The sequence below is a fragment of the Erigeron canadensis genome, chromosome 6 (genome assembly GCF_010389155.1).
Source record: "Erigeron canadensis isolate Cc75 chromosome 6, C_canadensis_v1, whole genome shotgun sequence".
Taxonomy (NCBI): Eukaryota; Viridiplantae; Streptophyta; class Magnoliopsida; order Asterales; family Asteraceae; genus Erigeron; species Erigeron canadensis.
The window spans coordinates 9,236,801-9,257,742 of record NC_057766.1 but is presented as its reverse complement, the minus strand read 5'-3'; the positions used below and the strand labels follow the sequence as shown (position 1 = coordinate 9,257,742).

Sequence of the window (20,942 nt, the reverse complement as noted above, 5' to 3'; positions counted from 1 at the left end):
GGCAAGACTTGAAGGTATTAGGTCATTCTTGGATGAATGACTACTTTGGTATTAGAGGCATAGAATTCCTTCTCCCTTTGGCTCTTGATACATTTTGTTTTCATGGTCTTGTCCCTATTAAAATTGTGCAAATGGTCAAGTGTAAGTCTTTTTGGAAGGGTTGTGAATTGAATTTTGGGCGAAAATTATGTCTATTTGGGTAAACGACCCATTTGATGGTCTCCTTGGAATTTGAAACAAGTTATGTTGTAATTTTGTTCAAAATGTGTCTATATTGTTATTGGTCATCTTTGAAATGTGTTTTATAAAATTCATGTTGAATTGTGAATGTTACAAGTTTGTTTAAAGTGTTGGAATGGTTTAGGTTTGCTGATCAGGTGTCTCACTGCGACGCAGTGGGGGTAGTTTTGCCCACTGTGGCGCAGTGGTTTCCCACGGAAATAGTTTTGGTTCCTCTCACTGCGGCGCAGTGGGAGATGTATCGAACCCACTACGGCGCAGTGGGGGCAGGTTCATCTTCTGGCCGAGGATTTCTACTGCGGTATGTAAAAAAAAAATAATTTTTTTTCTTATGTTTTCGGTTTACCGAGTTTGGTTCTTTCAAATATATTCATTATATTCTATTTCATATAGCAGTATCTATGTAATTGCATGTCGTGCTGTACTTTTCATGACACCTCATGTTTCCGCCAACGGTGAGGTGTTACACGAACCGAGAACCGTTTTTAGAAAAACTTGGAACCGAGGACCGGACCGATATCTTCGGTTCGGTTCATGTTCGGTTTATAGTCGGTTTTTTGGTTTGAAGGTTTGGACTGAGACCATGTCAATTCAACATGAAAATCAATATTGGAATGAGAAACACAAATATATAAACTTAAACTATATATATTTGTAGTAAAAAGACAAATACGCGAAACAGATTTTGCATATTTGCAGCAGTATTCTTACTAATGATGATTATAGCACTTCAATATACTCATGTTAAATCATAAGAAACGAATTATATACCTTCAGCATGGAGCAATTAATGTCAAATAAACTGAGCATGCAAATTTAATAGCAACAAAATGACTATTATATGAGAATAATAATAAAAAAGGGAATCCAACATAAACTGAGATATATATTGATATCCTATTTCTCGGTTCGGTTCAAACCGAGTGTTTTCTCGGCTTAAACATGGACCGGACCGAGAACCAAATAGCATGAAAATAAAGAACCATGGACCGGATCGATGACCTCGGTTCTATTCGGTTTCGGTCTAAATCCAGTTCGGTTTCTAGGTTTTTTCGGTTTGGACCGCGATATGAACAGCCCTATCATAGAGGGTAATAGGTCATAGAGAGTGATAGGTCATAGGGGGTGACCGGTGATGGGTGATCTACCTAACGGGCTCCGCCCGTAGCCGCTATGGCTTCGTCATGGATTGACGGGCTCCGCCTTTAGCCACCATGGCTCCGCCATGGATTAACGGGCTCCACCCTTAACCTTCATTGTTGTGTACATATGTTCATTTACTAATATACGTGTGAAAACAATGATCCTACATATGTGTAGGTACACAAGCACAAAGGGAAAAAAACGAAAATTAAAAAGTCGTCAAAAGTATATCGAATTGAATCTCTGATGAAAGAAGACGAAATTTTAAAACTACTCATGCTTTTTTTATCTAACGATTTACGGTTTGTGAGATAAAATATTTTGAATGATTTGGATGAATTTTATTATTTAATTGAAAAGAGGGAAAGATAGAAAAAATATGTGGTCCAGAATTGTTCTTGAGTTCTTTTTTATTTGTGAGTTCTTAAATAACTCTTCCTCTTATATTGTATATCTATACTGTTTTATAAAAATTATTGGGTGGTGTTGAAAATTTAAAAATTTTGGGACATGCGAATTTACTTATTTGTCCATACACACCCATTATTCTATACTCATGTTCTTCCATATTCTACAAATCTTTTTCTTTAGCAAATACTCTCCTCTTTCTTTGGCAAACAATTAAGAAAGTAATACACAAACTTACCAAAAATTAAGAATCCAAAAAAGGTAATCGTGACATGAGAATCATGTCCATAATATCCGCCGCGCGCGAATACCATGCTCGTAATATATGTAGGTTTAGACGGATTATCATGTTTAGACTATCTCATAAATTAACTGGCATGACTTAATATTAAACCCGAATCCAAACTCACTTAGGCCTGTTTCTTTTTTTAGTCATTAAATGCTGAGTGTATTAAGTGGTTAAATGCATAAAGAATGTCTGTATGTATTAAGTAAAATAAAAGTAATTGACGGTTATTTTTGTTTATTAAGTAAAAAGAAACATGAAATTTGACTATTAAGTTTATTAAATTAAAAAGAAACAAGGCCTTAATTTTTTTATTTTTTTATTTTTTTTATCTTATTGGGTCGACACCTAATAGTGGATTTTATTTCAATCCCTAAAGTCAAAAATAAAAAAGGTGGTTCCAAAATGAATGTAAAAAGATATATATATAGGGGGAAAAAAAAAACAAAGAGAAAAACAAGGAATCCCATTGGATGTGATTGCGTGGAGTAGTAAACGCGTAGTCTACTCTAACCTACTCCTAAACCCCCCAATTAACCCAGTCACCCCTATTAGACCCGATTCACCTTTCTTATCACGATTCACACATACATACATATACATACAAAAAATATATATATATCTATCTCTTTGTTTCCCCTCAAAATAAAATAAAATTGAAGAAAGAAAAAAAACAATGTATAATCAAATTCTCATTGACCCAAACCCAAACCCTAAATTTCATCCCTTTTTTTCCGCGCTTCTGTCGGTCAATTCCATCCTTATTTCCTGATTCCAGATCTTTATCTATTTCAAGGTTTTTTTTACTTCTGATGGTTTATCTGTTTATTATTTTTACTTTACTTATATAATCACTTAATCAATTGATTATTATATATATATATGTTATTGTAATTATAAATTGTTGTTATGGACAGATTATTGAGAAGCATTTATGAGATGTTGTGATTGGTGATGGTTGTGAAGATGGATAGACCACTTGCTTCTTCTTCGTTTTCGTCGTCTTCGTATGACCGTGCCCGACGTCTTTTCGAGAAAGTAATCCATTTTCATCTTTTTTATTTTATATCATTACTTGTTATTATTATCATTATTGCTATTTCTGTATTTGAAGTACATGTAGAAATTACACACACATGAAGCTTGTAGTAAAGTTATGTTATATGATATTATTAATGTGTATGTATTCTTAAATTTTGTTGTAAATGAATATACACTTGAAATTATTGGTATTATTATGTGGTGGTCGCCTTTAATAAGTGTCGTAGGGCCCGTTTCTTTTTTTAGTCATTAAGTACTGAGTTTATTAAGTGGCTGAATGCATTAAGAATGTCTGAATGTATTAAGTAAAATATATGTATTTGACGGTTTTTTTTGTTTATTAAGTCAAAAAGGAAACATAAAACTTGACTGAATGATTAAGTTCTTAATTATTAAGTTTATTAAGTAAAAAAGAAACAGGGCCTTAAAGTATATCTTTAACTACAAGTAAATAGAGAGTGATCGCTGTTTAGGATACTTGGGGAAAGTCGAGTCTTTGGCTCTTATGTAGGCAGTGTAACATGTATTCCTGTGGCAGTTTTCTAAACTTTTTCGCTGCCCATCCTGAGGTGTTTACCTGCTGTGGTTTGAACTTTGGTAGGAATGTAAATAAATTGAACATTCAACTAACTATTAATGAACTTGAAATTCTGTAACTTCAATATAAATGAATGAACATGAAGATGACCGGCGTTTGTTCATTTATGTTTGTGAACGTTTGACAATTTGTTTGTGAATGTTAGATAGTTTTTTTTTCTTATGTTATTTCATTTATAGTTCTATTTATACTTTCTTTTTTGGGCTACTTATTGCGTTGTATCCCAGAATATTGAGTTGCAAAATAGGCGTAAGAAGGCGATTCAGGCAAGGCTGCCGTCAGATCCAAATACTTGGCAGCAAATACGTGATAATTATGAAGCAATAATACTTGAAGACAATCAATTTTCTGAGAAGCACAATGTTGAATTTAGCCTATGGGATTGGCACTATAAGCGTATTGTGGAATTTAGGAATCATTATAACACTTTATCTGCTTCTGATTCAACTACTTCTCAGCATAGGGGAGGGCCTGCCCGAACCGATAAGGCACAAAAAATACGTCTTCAATTTAAAACTTTTCTCTCAGAAGCTACTGGTTTTTACCATGAGTTCCTCTTAAAAATTAGAGCCAAATATGGTCTCCCGATGGGGCAGTTCTATCCTGATTCTGAGAACCATAATCTGAATGAGAAAGATGAAAAGAAATCAGCTGAGTTTAAAATGGGCTTGCAATCCTGCCACCAGTGTTTGATATACTTGGGTGATCTTGCACGTTACAAAGGACTGTACGGTGAAGGTGAATCAAAAGGTCGTGATTATGCAGCGGCTTCAAGTTACTACTTGCAAGCAGCTTCTCTTTGGCCATCAAGTGGGAATTCACACCATCAGGTTATTCATAATCATCAACTTGTTTCATCAAAATTTTTAATCTGAGTTCACATGTATTTCTATCCTTACTTGATCATTTTATGTCTTGTAGCTCGGTGTATTGGCTAATTATTCAGGGGACGAATTTTTGGGGTTATATCGGTACTTCCGAAGTCTGGCAGTTAAATATCCTTCTTCGACATCAAAAGAAAATTTGTCATTAGTCTTTGAGAAGGTAATTTACATTGACATGTCATTGTGGGTAACTGAGTTTTTGATGATTATATTGAGAAGATTTGACATGTCTTGTTTTCTTGCATTGCAGAATCGGCAAAGTTACACTCAACTGCATATCGATCCAAAAGCCTCATTTGTGAAGGAAACATCTATTAGGACAATAGGTAAAGGAGGGGGTAAAGCAGAGCCTGTAGTACGATCGAAGGAGCCAATTACTGATGTTGTGAAACTTCGCCGGATGTTTAAAGCATTTCGTGTTTGTTTTGTCCGCCTAAATGGTATTCTTTTCACGCGGACAAGGTATGTACTGTTGATTGATCGACTAAGTGAATATCTGGTTATGCATTTTATAGTTTACGTGGTGTTGATTTACCATGATCATATGCATATGCTTTTGTTTATGGCAAATGACATTTCGTGAACTAAAGACGTTTTGTGATATGCGAGTAACCGATTAACTATCTCAAATTAATTTAAAAGAAGGTTTAGTTATGTAATTTTGTTATACTGTTGGATAATCCATTTGATTGCATCTGTTAGTAAACAAATCTAACTAATCAGGTATTCAGAAACATAATTTGCTGTTTCAGATTAAAAAAAGAAGCTGATTATATTGTTTAAAATGCAAATACCAATGCCCATTTACTTCATAGCAAGATAATTAGATTTATGTATGTTTTTTCAGCTCGGAGACATTTGAAGAAATCCTTTCTCTAGTTACCAATGCTTTGCAGGAGCTTCTTTCTTCTGGGCCAGAAGAGGAGCTGAATTTTGGCACTGATGCTGTAGAGAATGGACTTTTTATTGTAATACTTGTTTCCATACTTATATTTACAGTGAATAATGTGAAAGTTGGGACCGAAGGTCAGAGCTATGCAAATATTGTACAAAACACAGTGCTGATAAAAAATGCACTCATCGCATTCTTTGAGATAATGGGCCAGTTACTAAAAAGATGCCTACAGCTATCTGACCCTGTCTCAAGTTTCCTGTTGCCCGGCATTTGTGTTTGTGTAGAATGGATTGCCTGTCATCCTGATATTGTTATACACAATGAAATCGATGAAAAACGTTCAAAAGCTCAGATTAACTTTTGGAGCTACTACATATCTTTGTTGAACAAGCTATTATCTGCTGGTCTGGTTACCTGTGATGACGAAGATATCAGCTGCTTCACTGAAATGACAACGTATGATGAGGGTGATAATGAATACCAGCCTGCATTGTGGGAGGATTTTGAGTTAAGAGGATTCTTGCCCCTTCAGCCTGCACAAACGTTTTTGGATTTCTCAAGGAAGCATTCTGACAGCAAGAAAGATAAAGTAGCGCGTGTGAAGAGGATCCTTGCCGCGGGGAAACTAATTGCAGAAAAGATTACTATTGACAACAAGAAGGTGATGTTTGATTCAAAAATGAGGAAGTTTGTTATAGGTAATGAGACTCATAAAGACACAGGAAGCCCCAACTCAAATGGGGGAATTAAAGGACAGTTTAGTGATACAACTTCAACCATTGTAGTCAAACAGTCAAAGGCGGAATTACATGCGGAAGTTGAAGACGAGGATGAAGTAATTGTCTTCAGACCAAGTTTGACTGATAATCGAAGTGAAGTGCTTGTTTCAAAAGGTCGTCATCAAGAAGGGTTTGAGCATGTGCAAAATGAAGAGGATAGTACTTATCAGTTTGAAGCTCCTGTTTCAGTGCCACATGCTGATATTCACCAAATAAATGCAGTATACATTAATTCACAGTCCGTTTTGCCAGCTAACAATTATACTCAAACCATTGGGAAGCAAGCTAGCAATGAGTCTCAAAGTGTCGGGCAGCAAGTAAACACTAACCCTCAAAGTATCCAGCAGCAAGTTAACAATAATTTTCAAAGCATTGGGCAGCCAGTTAACAACTATACTCAAAGCATCGGGCAACCAGTTAACAATGATACTCGAGGTGTCGGGCAGCAAGTTAATGTTAATACCTCAAGCATTGGGCAGCATTTTAACGATTATACTCAAATAATTGGGCAGCCGGTTAACAATTATACTCAAAGCTTTGGGCAGCCATACCATATCCAGTCTCCAATGTGGTCTGGCAACAGACAAGTGGCAGTTTCAGTTGCTGATGGTTTGCAAGGCTTGAACCTACTGGAAAATGGGCATTTAGGTCAACATGGAATGCACAGAGATATTCAGATATCAAATACTACTGGTATCGGGGAAAGTGGTATGATGTATAGCGGAGCATCTCAAAGTAAGGTAGGGTCCTCTGTGGTTGGTAGAGAAGCTAGCACTCATATAAACACAATTGCACCATCTGGACCCGACCCTTACATTGTGGGTCGAAATACATTCTCAAACTTGTCAAATAGCTCTTTGAAAGTTTCTACCAACAGACCTGTAAGACACATGGGACCACCACCTGGTTTTAGCTCTGTACGTCCTAAGCAAATCAATGAGCATGGTTCTGCTTTGGGCCAGAATCCCCTAATTGATGATTACAGCTGGTTAGATGGATATCAGTTGCAATCATCTATGAAGGGTAGTCTTCCAACAGCTAATTTGCCATCAAATCTGACTTCCCAGTATATAAATGATCCTGTAGCTACTGCTAGTTTCCCATTTCCTGGAAAACATGCTTCAGTGGTTCAGTTTGAAGGGGAAAAGCAGAAAAGTATGCAAAGGTCTGACATTCAGCATGAATCACTTCAACAACAATATATTTCTCGAGCAGACCAACAAGGGCATTCCCTGTGGAAAGGCAATCAGTTCGTGTGATCTCTCTGAGCTTTGCATGGTATTTTTATAAGCTTTTTTATATCTGTTTATATCTACTTCATTTTAATAACTCTAAGGTGGCCTAGTGGCTAGGCTTTTGATGTCCTCACAAGAAGTCATTGAATCGAACCTTACTAGGTAATATCTTGGGTTGGGCAGTGAATAGATAGGGAAAGGATTTGGAAACGGTCATGAGGAAACCCCGGTCAGGCATGTTCATGTGCGTCAACGACTTGCCTTCCCCAAGATACTTGAATAGCGAAAACCTCATCTGTTCACCCCCTAACTTTTATGAAGTTCCTTTTTCATCAAGTCTTTGTTTGGTTCATGTGTTCACCTCATCTGTTCACCCCCTAACATATATGTGTTGTATGAAGGTCATTTGTGGTTATTATGATGGCCTTTGATCCTCTTATCCTGAAGTACACACTCCAGCTTCCATTCAATTTTCTTAATTTTGTGTTGGAGCATGATGGTGCTGTCAATCCCGGCATCTTGCAGGCAAAAAGGTAAGCTTGAACTGTGTTACCTGCTTTTACTATGAAATAGTGTTGCACTTGTTTTAGGTATTTTTTTAATTCAACATATAAATGAAGTTATCTATACTTCTATACTATATTATAAAAGAATAGCCTTTTATTTATGGAAATGTTGAAACTTGTGTAATATTTACACATAGCACCCCTTTAATTGTTTTTATCTACACTATCCACTTAACATTAATAATTAAACTACATTATTAAGCATTTATCTTTCAAAATATCTCTTTAACCCTTTACATCAATAACTTACACCACTCGACACAGCCTCCGCCACTAACAATCGCCCCCACCATCACAGCTAGTGTGAATTCATGTTTATATATATATATATATAAATTCACTGGGTATAAACTTTTTACCCCCCCAAAAAAAATAAAAAAATAAAAATAAATAAAGTAAGTTACGTCAGATTTTGTAAGCTATATGAGAATCCAGTAACTAAGCTCTTTGGTGCATGAGTCTACCCCGAAGGCACTGGTCGCCATTGTTGAAAAACTTGAGTTTACAAGAAATAAAGTTATGTCCCATTGTTGCTGTATAATGAAACGTTATATTTCAAGGGTCTATAGATGGCTGGATTTAATAGATAGCTGACATGTAAAAGCCACATTATCAAGATACTTGAACCTATCTCGAAATAACTAATCAAAGTTCGCTAATCTTGTAATTGCATAACCAAGCAGCGTTGGTATGTTGAGAAAAGGTATTTGTTACTAGGTATGATTTGAGTTTTTATATTGTTATTGTTTTCTTATTTAACCACACTCTTATATATCAGAGTGTCTTGCTCATGATACCCGTGCCCACTTTTTCTTCTTTATCCATGCTGATTTTCTTTATTCATGAGCTGAGTTAGTATTTACTCCTCTACTTATTGTGTATTTATTTTGTTTTTGCTGCAGAGGCTGCGACTACTTTTCCCTTTAGAGTCCAAAAGAACCACCTAATGTTATGCATTTCTGGTTATGCTTTGGGGATGGATGTCAACCGTATGAACATCCACTGGGTATAATATCTGTATGAATGTCTGCTGAGTTTGTGGCTTATCTTTGGGGATAAGTGGTGGATTATGAATGGAAGCGTGCTTAATCTGGATTGCAGTTCCGTCTTGATATTTTCTTTTGTTGATACTATCTTCGACCATTCGAGGGGTTTGTAATAATGCCTAATACTTTCCTTCCGAGTATATTTACGGTGGGTTGTTTAAGAGTTAAAACTACTACTAAACAAGTGGATGTGTTTCTTGGATATTTTCTGAAGATTTTTGAACACATAAGGTCATGTTGTGGTCTCAACATGGTTTCTGAACAAATATATTTCATCTATCAATTTTCTGTTGCCAGGGTATGCTGATGGTAGCCTTGTTCTTATTTTTTGTGCCAGAGTTAGTTACAAATATATGTGATGCGGCTTAGAACCTATGTCTCCCATAACATGAGAAATTGTAATTTCTTAGCCAAGTATTGTGGCGGATAGATATACATTTCTACATTTTTGTTATATCGATATTGTTTCCAGACAATAACTAAGTTTTTAAAACCGGTTAGGTTCCATGTATAATACAGGCGAGATAATTGGCATTAAAATCCTTGTGAAGTATATCACCCCTGTAATAGCATGCTAAGCGGATTTTAGGTAGGAAAAATATGGCTATAATCAATGGTAATCAACTGTTGCTTTGTCTTAAAACAATATCTCATGAACAATGGTCCCGGTACCTAGTTTTGATGGTTTTCGGGATCAGGACTAGTCGGTACCGGGACCGGGAAATACTGGTCCCAACATGCAAAGAAGTATGTCATTAGTAATGTTTTATCTTGATTATATTGTTCTGATTTTATATATGCTCCCTTTTAGATCTAAGTTTTTCATCAATACACGGTTATATTATTCATCAAAAAACAAGTATTATGCTAAAAACAGTACATGAAATATGCAGTACATAAAATATGCGGTACCTCAATAGCACATTGTAACAAGTGAAAAGTCAAAACTAATCTAAACTCCTAATGCATTTACATGAACGTATAGTAGTATATAGCTCAACTAAAACCAACTTCAAAGATTCTAATTGGTTGCTCCAATTAAGTCTGCATAAAAAGGCACATAAGATAGGTCTAGTGGTAGCTAATTTACGCATACAACTTTTAAGTTTTAACTCTTTGAAGCCTAAAATCATGACAATTCTGTCCCAATATGCAAGGAACAAACGAGATTAAGTGCTATAGACCTATAGTGGATTCAAACTACTAGTATCTTTATTATAAACTACTATCTGTCTATCCTCATCTGCATAATCTAGAACAAAAACCATAAATTATCATTCAATTTATGTGAATTTGAGAATTAAAAAAAAAACCCCAAAAACAATCATGAATTTTGGGACTAGTTGGGATTTGGTACCGATATCTCGGTCCCGTCTCGGTACGGTACCGGTACCAGTACCATTTCAAGGTACCATGTTTTGCTTAATTTCGGGATAGATATTATCAGTATCGGGACCGGTACGGGACGGGATGGTACCAGTTCCATGCCTATTCCTACTACATTTCAGTCGTTTTTTAGATTTCATTTTTGATGCCTAATGGAAATGGTCATAGGATGAAGAATTATGTAAATATATGCAATATTGTACTGTTTAGATAGTTAGAGGGGAAAATATGTAATTATTGATAGTTTGAGGTTTAATACATATAGATTAGAAATAAGTTAGAAATAAGTTAGTTATAACCGCTTGGTCGTTATATCTGTATATATACACTCTTTTGTATATTTTCTAATAATACAATATCATTTCATAATAATTCTTCCTCGTTTATATGGTCTTTGGCAAATGGCAATTACATATGACAACTGAAAAAATGAGATACCTTCTTCGTTCTACTAGAAATGTCATGTTTTGAAATTTTAAAGTGTTTTATTCTTTAGTTTTGACCTTAAATATTTTTGTTTGTGTTATATAATATTTGATAAAAGTTATATGGATTGATTGAGTTTTAGATATATTTTCATTAGGTATAATTTTCATCGACTATTATATAACAAAAAACTATATATTTAAGGTCAAAGTTATAAAACAAAGAATTTAAATATTTAAAGTGCGACGATTCCAGTAGAACGAGAGAGTAATACAATAAAATTACAGTATAATATATGAAACTATTATAAATGAATACTCAATATGGACATCAATCTACTCAAGTTCGAATCATTAATATCTAGTTACTGTTTTAATATAAAAAACTAATAATAATAATAAATAAATGAAAATAAAATTTTGATATTGCAGACTTGCAGTGTAATATATTTCGGCATTTCGCACATCCATACTTCACTGTAGTGAGATGATAATCTGTCACTCCTCGGAATTCAATTCAATGTGTTGTTGGGCTCTAGTAAAATATGTAGCAAACCGTCATTTTATAGCCACACGTCCATTATATATAATTATTGCCACCGATTAGTGAACTTCCAAATTCAATTTAGTCCATCCGATTAACAAACTAATAAATCACAGCCGCATAAATCCATCCTTTTTAGATGGATTATATCTTTTAGTTAGTTACTATATAAACAACATGTGCTTATAAATTGATCCTTATCTTTTATTGTGCATATGTAAAACAAAACAATATAATTTACTTAACCAACACACGTTTTCATATCCTGGTAACTAACTAATCGGATTATCATGGGCTTTTGAATTTCATATGCACAACTTCCCTCTAATTTTTCCATAAACATTCCACTATATAAACACATAAATACCATAATTCTACTCAATATTCATAAGCTTTATCAAAATATCCACTTTGAAAATCAAAAAACAATGGCTCCAAACAACAAATCAAATGCTACCTTGTCATCCAACCATTTTAAAAAACGCTGATGGTATCTTAGATATAAACTGAGATCACTATTGCCATAATCATTTTTACAATCTCAATTACCCGATATTCGAATGGAAATATAGATGCGAAATAGATAGAATCATGGCTTACCCAAAGAAGGGAAAATAATATATATTTTGTTAATTTCTATCCGGTTGTGGAACAAGTTTAGATGCACAGTCGATTGCTGCTGGTTTTATATATGTAAGGTGAAAATTATATGGATTTTAGGTATGAAGGTGTTTCTCTTGAAAAAAAAGTATTAACGGATGATGATTTTAGGTTAATCGGTTTTCTTAACTGGGTTCGTTCACAGGTTACGCGTTAGCATGCACGTTATCGAGTCACACGTCATGGGTTTGTTCGTGGGTTACATTACTGGGTCATGGGCATGGGTCAGAAATATGGGTTATCAAGACAATGTTGGTCTCAATTTGATCCGGTAGTAAATGACCAATTTATGTGCCAGTAAATTAGAAACGTGCATGGTGGTTTAGATGAATTACATACATCAGATTTGATAGTGGGCTACTAGAAAATAAGAGCTAATGGTTTAGAATTTACTTGCTTTGTTTTGCGATAAATAGGATTAGTTTTCGTTTTATTTCATTGTATCCTTTCCATTATTGAATACGGATCGAGACTTTTATATTCATTTTATGTGATTCGCATATCTAAATAAATTAGTGTATTTGTGTGTAGAGGGCTTGTGAAACCAACAAATGATCTGGGTAGAAATCGAGCTTGAAACGGTTTATCAGTCTAAGCAGTTATGGAGTTTGTCAACTAATTAATGGAGCTTCAGGTTCATAAACTTTTTACAAGAAGTAAACTTCTATCTTGCGCTTTACTTTAGCATTATAACGACCCATTTTGTGAATCTACATGGAAGAAAAATTTATTTTAGAAGGTGTATCATCTTCTAACTAATATAGTAATATTATTGGAAAATGATAAATCTTCCTAACTAAATAGCCTAAAAATCCTCCTAACACTTTATAAAGGTGACATGTAGTATCCACTAATTCTCTTTCCTAATAAAATTGTGATCGAAGTCAATAAAAAGAAGACACTATATGCAAAGGTACCATCTTTGAAGAAAGCTAAGAAAGAAAAGATTTAACAAAAAAGGATGAGAAAGACCAACTAAAAAAATGTTAAATACTTAATATTACCTAACCTACGCACGGGTATTGTTCTAGTTTCAACCGTTCTCAGTTCTCCCCACCCCCCATCCTTGGGTTTTTAACAATTTATCAACGTGTGTAATCGTAAATAGGTTCAAAATGCTATTATGATAAAGTTATATATTTGACAAAATTATATGTATCAGTGTATTTGACTAAAACGAAAGTAAAACGCCAGATTTAAAAGGTTGAGTGTAAGAACAATAATCATGGGCTTTTACCCGTATTCTAAGAGAGCACGGATGGTCGCACGAACGCTTAGCTAAGGCGTTTGTGCTTTCATGCTACACCAGCTTTTTTACTACAGTTTTAAACTAGTTTTTTTTGGTCAAATCTATACATATCCTATAACATTTCGAAGCCTTTTTGGTTCATCCCGACTCAGTAATTGATTTTCAGCAAAAGCACACCTTTCCAACGTTTTTAGCTTTCAAAATAGGTTGGAGGGTCACTTTGCTTTTCACATAAGCTACAAGCTACATGTTCAAACATTGCCAAATGCAAGTGGAAAAACTAGATTTCTATGATTCATGTGTGATAATTATAAGTTATCGGGTATGAATTCTATACGATGTGTACTCTGGGTATTAAGACGATACATAAGACCAAATAGTTTTTCACTCATTTACTCATTTTTTATTATTTGAAATAAAGTTACTATGTTTACAATTGTTTATTGTTTTATATGTTTCAAATGAATTTGTTTTTTATGCTTCACATAGTTTATATAGTTATCATATCTTATGTTGTTATGTGAGGATATCTATGAAGTTAACATTAGTTATGCAAATAGAAACTGGAGTTAATTGAAGAAAGTGTCTTTGTTGTAGACCGTTATTTGTAGCTTTCATCTCTAACTTGCAAAAGTTACAGTTTTAGTCTAAAAAATTCAGTTCCTTCAACATTTTTGGCCACGACTATTAACGTTTGTTTAAAACCAATCACGTCACTTGATGGATAATTTAGTCATGTCATTAACACATGGACCAGAAGTGTAATTAACTCTAACTCATTCATCTGTCATCATCATCATCATCATCATTATATATATTTACTTCTATAGGAAGTCTAATGTTTTTTTATCGGATTAGAATTTTCTAAAGTTGATCCAAATTTAGACATTGGATTAAATCCAATAGGCAAGATTAAAATTTGATGTTTAAATCTTGTCCATTGGGTTTAATCCAATGGTTAAAATTGATCCAACTTAATCTATAAAGTTAGATCAACTCTAAAAATTCTCAATCCTTTTTCATATGGTTCTTCACCCATTAGACATCACCTCCAACCATCACCATCTCCAACCTTCCTTTCTTCTCTGGTTTCTTTTCCACTGACCACCACCACCAACACACCTCTCACAAAACGAATATAGATCTATATAGATATACATTATAGATATAGATTTGGAAATAAATATTTAATTATAGAAGGTTGAGATGAATGATATAGATATAGATCTGGAAATGCGGTGTGGGGGTAATGAGTTGGCGGCGGCGGCATTTCACAGTGGTAACTAGTAGGTGGGGGCGATTTACGGTAGTGACTTGTAAGGACCCAAACCTTTTAATCAAAACCATATTTATTTTTTTCAGTACCCACTGCGGCGCAGTGAGGCGAAACACCTCCACTGCAACGCAGGGGAAAACCTCGGCATAAAATGTTCAAATGCCCACTGCGGCGCAGTGGGACGACCTGCAGAAAAACCCTTTGTTCAAAGATCAACTTTTCCTGCACTTAGAGTTTGCCCTCAACAACAAATTTCCAAACCACTTCTGAAAATAACGTATGAAAACAAAAATGATACATAAATACACATTCAAAATTCCGAGAAGGTTTTAATCAACTAATGTGACCTATATGGTCGTTTACCCAAACTACATCAAACGGGTCAAATGACCAAGTTTTAAATCCAACGACCTTTACAATATCAACAGATTTCCAATGAACCAAAAAAAAGGATTTCAAAACAAATTCAACTTGTTAACCAAAACATGTATCATGAGCCAAAAGGGGTCAAAAGGGACTATCTACCCTCAAAATTATCCAACTTGCCAACCTTGGCAAGAACCTTCACTTGAACTTCACTCTAAAGCTTCCTTGCTTTTACTACTACCAATGCCTATAAAAGAGTTAAACAACTAAAACGTAAGCTACGCTTAGTGAATGCATACACATATAATCATAATCATGTCATTTTAACTTTGTGCATCAAGCACCACAATAAGCCTAGCAAGCTAGCCATATCATTCATAACAAACATCACACATACATTTTCAACATGGCCATGGATATTTTGGCTAGTAGGAAGTTACCCACCTACTAGCTCTTACATACAATATGACTAGTAGAAATTTACCCACCTACTAGTTCTTACAAACACTCAAACTATGGGTCATAGGAATTTACCCACCTATGACCTCTAATAACAAGAATATGATTATATGCATATACACTCACATCAAACTTGGCTACTTGGCACTACAAGGCTACAAGTTCAACAATTAAATTTTCAACACCTATACAAGAATAAACACATATCATCTATGAGTTCTACAAACTCAACTCTCTTGCAAGTATCCACTTGCATTGTCATCGATTCTAAGATTATGGTGTTTGGCTTTTTACACTTTTCCAACAAAATTCAAATTCTCATAATAAGGCTTTATTTCAAAATCACTAGCCAAACACCATAAAGTATAAAATTCTTACCAAAGGGGATTTACTATCCAATTCTCAATCAATATTATTAGGGTTTTACTTCAAAATCTCAAATAGCAAAAACCCCCAAATTTTAAGATTAAGAACCCTAAATTTCAATAACAAATAAAATTAGGGTTATGAAATCAATACCTCAAGCATGAGAGACAAGGAATTAAGGCTATCAAATCACAATTCTTCTCCTTTTCTCCCTAGAATTTTCGGCCACCGCCACCTCCTCACAAACCCTCAACTTCAATTTCTATTACAATTGGAGATGGTTATTGGTTATTGTTCCAAGATTAAAATTTCTTTAATTGAGTTTTTATTGCATGGATTTGAAGAAGAATTAGAGAAAGAAGATAGTGAAAATGATGAGTGGAAATTGAGGGGGAAAACATGAATCATCAAACCTGGTGGGTGGCTTTTCCCCCTGCTAGCCACGTCCCATAACATAGATTGTGGCAAAATACCCGCTAGCCACTAAAGTTCCAACTAAACTAACCCCTTAACTCAAAACAAAATACTATGAAACTAATTTAATGTCAAAACTACAAAAAGGGTAAATTTTCTATTACCTTAAAATATTGGGATGTTACATGAGTAGTGGCTGCGATAGTTCTTGACAACTCAAAAAGATGGGCTGCGTTTTTACTGCTTTGGTGAGATATAAGCCCAAGTATGGTGTAGATAATATTGAACGGTAGGGGTGCTAATCGAGTCGAGCTGTTCACGAACAACTTGACGTCGAGCTCGTTTTAATCGAGTTCGAGTTTAAAATTTTCGAGTTCGAGTCGAACTCGAACAAGAAAACGAGCTCGATTAGTTAGACGAGTCAATCTAAAAAATTTATTTTTGGGATCGTCTCGTTCGAAAGATCGTTTAATTGTATCGATCTGAACGAGCCGAGCCAAACGAGCTTAACGAGCTACTCGAGCCTGCATTACTATACATGGTTAAAAATCTCACCAATATGTTAATAATGGGACTAGAACTCATGACCTTCAAGTTAAATGCATAAAGCTTTAATCAATGAGATCAACCATCTTTTTGTTCTATTTTTTACTGTAATTTAGATAAATGCTCAGAATTAGTTATATTTCACCATCCACACACGTATACCATAATATAAATAACGTATACTATACAAATTTATTAGGGTTTTACTTCAAAATCTCAAATAGCAAAAAACCCCAAATTTTAAGATTAAGAACCCTAAATTTCAATAACAAATAAAATTAGGGTTATGAAATCAATACCTCAAGCATGAGAGACAAGGAATTAAGGCTATCAAATCACAATTCTTCTCCTTTTCTCCCTAGAACATTCGGCCACCGCCACCTCCTCACAAACCCTCAACTTCAATTTCTATTACAATTGGAGATGGTTATTGGTTATTGTTCCAAGATTAAATTTTCTTTAATTGAGTTTTTATTGCATGGATTTGAAGAAGAATTAGAGAAAGAAGATAGTGAAAAGGATGAGTGGAAATTGAGGGGGAAAACATGAATCATCAAACCTGGTGGGTGGCTTTTCCCCCTGCTAGCCACGTCCCATAACATAGATTGTGGCAAAATACCCGCTAGCCACTAAAGTTCCAACTAAACTAACCCCTTAACTCAAAACAAAATACTATAAAACTAATTTAATGTCAAAACTACAAAAAGGGTAAATTTTCAATTACCTTAAAATATTGGGATGTTACATGAGTAGTGGCTGCGACGGTTCTTGACAACTCAAAAAGATGGGCTGCGTTTTTACTGCTTTGGTGAGATATAAGCCCAAGTATGGTGTAGATAATATTGAACGGTAGGGGTGCTAATCGAGTCGAGTTGTTCACGAACAACTTGACGTCGAGCTCGTTTTAATCGAGTTCGAGTTTAAAAGTTTCGAGTTCGAGTCGAACTCGAACAGAAAAACGAGCTCGATTAGTTAGACGAGTCAATCTAAAAATTTATTTTTGGGATCGTCTCGTTCGAAAGATCGTTTAATTGTATCGATCTGAACGAGCCGAGCCAAACAAGCTTAACGAGCTACTCGAGCCTGCATTACTATACATGGTTAAAAATCTCACTAATATGTTAATAATGGGACTAGAATTCATGACCTTCAAGTTAAATGCATAAAGCTTTAACCAATGAGATCAACCATCTTTTTGTTTTATTTTTTACTGTAATTTAGATAAATGCCCAGAATTAGTAATTTTCACCATCCACACAAGTATACCATAATATAAATAAGGAATTAATCACAGGAAAACTAACGTAGTTTTTGATTTGTATACGGTTGCCCATTATACTTTTTTATTCACGAGTTTAACCCATAAACTTATTTATTTTGTACACGATTAACCATTATCTCCATCCCTGATTCTCTCTCATCTATAATTATGCATATCTGCTTCTCTCTATATATGAACAAACCCAGATCTTCAAACCATTGTCACTTTGACTTTTTCTTTCTTAAAATCCCTTTTAGTTCGATGGTTAATGTATATGAGTTTTTTACGTTTCCACTGCTTTCCATTCATTTTTTTATACTTACTATTACCAGCAATACATTAATCATTAATACCTTTTTCCCTTTCTGGGTGTTATCCGAAGATCATCAAAATGCAAGGGATTTTCGAAAAAAACTCACATACATCACCACCGTCTTCGGATCAATTAATCCATATACATATATAAGTAAATCTATATGCATATAAGTAGATATATAAACATATATATACAATTATACATACAAACAAATCGCAACTACTGCCGCCGGAGATCTCAACAGGCACGACGACCACCACCGATCGGAGATAATAACTAAACAAAAAGACCAGAAAACAAGATGATCCAAAACCCAGATAGATGATAATCCACCACCCCACTCCCGTCACCTCTCCTTCCCCTTTCTCTCTCCGGCGACGGTCGCCAGTACAACTAATAATCATCGATATCAAAATCAAAGGGACGATTTTGTATTGGTTTCCGGATCTTGTTCTTGAATCTTGGTGATATATATGATAGCCGGAAATACAAATTTCTAAATCCGACGGGCGACGGCGGTGGGTTTTTATTGTCGATGGCCATGTGCTCGCCAAAACCTTTTCTTCTCCTTCATATAGTTGGTATGCATCACATTTTTTAAATTTCATTTGTTTGTGAGCTAACAGCAAAGCTCGCACACTTATTTGTACAAGATTTGGTTCTGATAATACTTATTTGGTTATATGTTAAGATTTATGCCATAATTATTTTTTTATTTTATTTTATTTTTTGTTTTGGTTGTAGATCTGGGTTTGTTTATACAGAGAGAAACAGGTATGCATAATTTTAGATGAGAGAGAATCAGGGATGAAGATAATGGTCAATCGTGTACAAAATAAAAAAGTTTGTGGGTGAAACACACAGATAAAAAAGTATAATGAGCAACCGTGTACAAATAAAAAAGTACGTTAGTCTTCCGTGATTAATCCCTATAAATAATGTACAAATGATTATTAATATCAAAATATCTTCGTAAATATTTGAATCATGACATCTTAAAAAGAAAATAAATTTTATATAATTAATATCTATGATAGTTGAATTCCATTGCAACATTTTGCTTGTTAGATTATAATATGTAGATATAATATGTTTTGTCAAGAGGGTTTTTCTAATATATTTAAAATAACAACTTATTTTTTATATTACTTTTTGTGAGGTAGCTACCTTTAAGATAAATGTTTAAAATATTTTCACCCCTTTAACATTAATGATTCAATCACACTATTAATCCTTTATCTTTTAAAATATCTTCATAAGCTTTTACATCAATTATCTAAACCATTCGATGCCGACTCCACCACCAATAGTTGCCCCCACCATCACACTATCACCACCGTAGTTACCGCTGCATTACTCGAGTACCGTGCTAATTACCATGAATAGAAATGAGATACCAATTTATCATTATTAGAAATAAAGTCTCATTTATTGTAATAAAATGGAATTCATATAGTTGATTTTGTTCATGGTCTCTTCTATAACATCTTTTACTATATGTATATAGTAAATCAGGCTTCACATATGAGACCAAGTCGGACTGGTAATATGTAATGTTCTATCTATTGATGGGTTATTCGGTTTAAGTATACACGAATGAGGATGGAGCTTAAATGATGAATGTAGTTTTGAATATTTTTTTCTGTGTTCTGTCTGAAACTCCATTAACTCAAAACCCAACTAATAGGAAAACCTTAAAAGGTTTTACCCGAGTCCTTAAGGAATGAACTCGCTTATCTCAACTTCACATGTAGGCTCAAACTCCTTTTGTAACATGTACCGCTCTATAACACGAGTCAGCGGCGGAACTTGAACATCATTACAGGATGGGTCAAAGTTTTTCTAAACTTGATACATATATATATCTTAAATTTTTGAGAGGGTAAATACAGATAAATGTTGTTTTTCACCATAAAATATTAAATAATTGCTAATTATATCTTAAAATTCTGGAGGGACCAGAACCCCTTTTGGTCCTACTGATCTTCCGCCACTGACACGAGTTAATCGAGCTCGAGCTCGATCTCCTAAATATGGAAACGAAACTCGAACTAACTTAATCCTACAAGTATTCAAATAACTATACGAGCTTCGAGCTCGAGCTCGAACATTATTGAGTTGAGTCAAGCTCGAGCTCGAGCTTAATTTTGGATATTTATACGAGCTTGAGCTCGAGCTCGATTCGAGTAATAAATAAATAAACAAGCCTAGATACCCTGAAACTCGACTCAACTCGGCTCGTTCCCACCCTTAAATGAACGCACACGATTGACGACACATGTATCCATGTGCATTTAGATTCAAATGAACACTTTAATTTAACTAGTTTTGGCCGTGGAATACCCCAACTATCACAATTAAAAAGGAATATATGAAACCTGCGTTGCTCGGTGGATACATTTGAAATTAAAAAGGGAGTGGATAGACATCCACTAATGTGCACATTACGGAGTATATTTGAAGTTATAAGTCTTTATCTATTATTTAGCGCATGCAATTATATACTTAAGTGATAGAGTTCACTTAAAAAGGAAAAATTTAGATGATAGTGAT

The 20,942-nt window shown here is 34.5% G+C and overlaps 1 protein-coding gene across 2 annotated transcripts; it reads left to right on the top strand.

Annotated features, from left to right (window-relative positions):
• Window positions 1-2,702: 2,702 nt before the first annotated feature.
• Window positions 2,703-9,422, top strand: LOC122602683 (protein SMG7-like). 2 transcript variants are annotated; one of them, XR_006324366.1, is made up of 8 exons: window positions 2,706-2,873; window positions 2,995-3,115; window positions 3,944-4,546; window positions 4,638-4,760; window positions 4,851-5,062; window positions 5,448-7,552; window positions 7,911-8,042; window positions 8,978-9,422. XR_006324366.1 is itself a non-coding variant. In XM_043775272.1 (7 exons), the coding sequence occupies exons 2-6, from the start codon at window positions 3,032-3,034 to the stop codon at window positions 7,531-7,533; spliced, it is 3,108 nt and encodes a 1,035-aa protein (XP_043631207.1). In that variant the 5' UTR covers window positions 2,703-2,873; window positions 2,995-3,031; the 3' UTR covers window positions 7,534-7,552; window positions 7,672-7,904. The 2 variants fall into 2 exon arrangements, 1 of the variants encoding a protein (XP_043631207.1); XM_043775272.1 differs by lacking the exons at window positions 7,911-8,042; window positions 8,978-9,422 and adding an exon at window positions 7,672-7,904 and having other exon boundaries at window positions 2,703-2,873.
• The last annotated feature ends 11,520 nt before the right edge of the window (window positions 9,423-20,942 follow it).

Coding starts and splice junctions, on each gene's coding strand:
- LOC122602683 (XM_043775272.1), top strand. CDS start 3,032: ATGGTTGTGAAGATGGATAGACCACTTGCTTCTTCTTCGTTTTCGTCG. Junction 4,547..4,637: donor GTGGGAATTCACACCATCAG/GTTATTCATAAT, acceptor TATGTCTTGTAG/CTCGGTGTATTGGCTAATTA. Junction 5,063..5,447: donor ATTCTTTTCACGCGGACAAG/GTATGTACTGTT, acceptor ATGTTTTTTCAG/CTCGGAGACATTTGAAGAAA.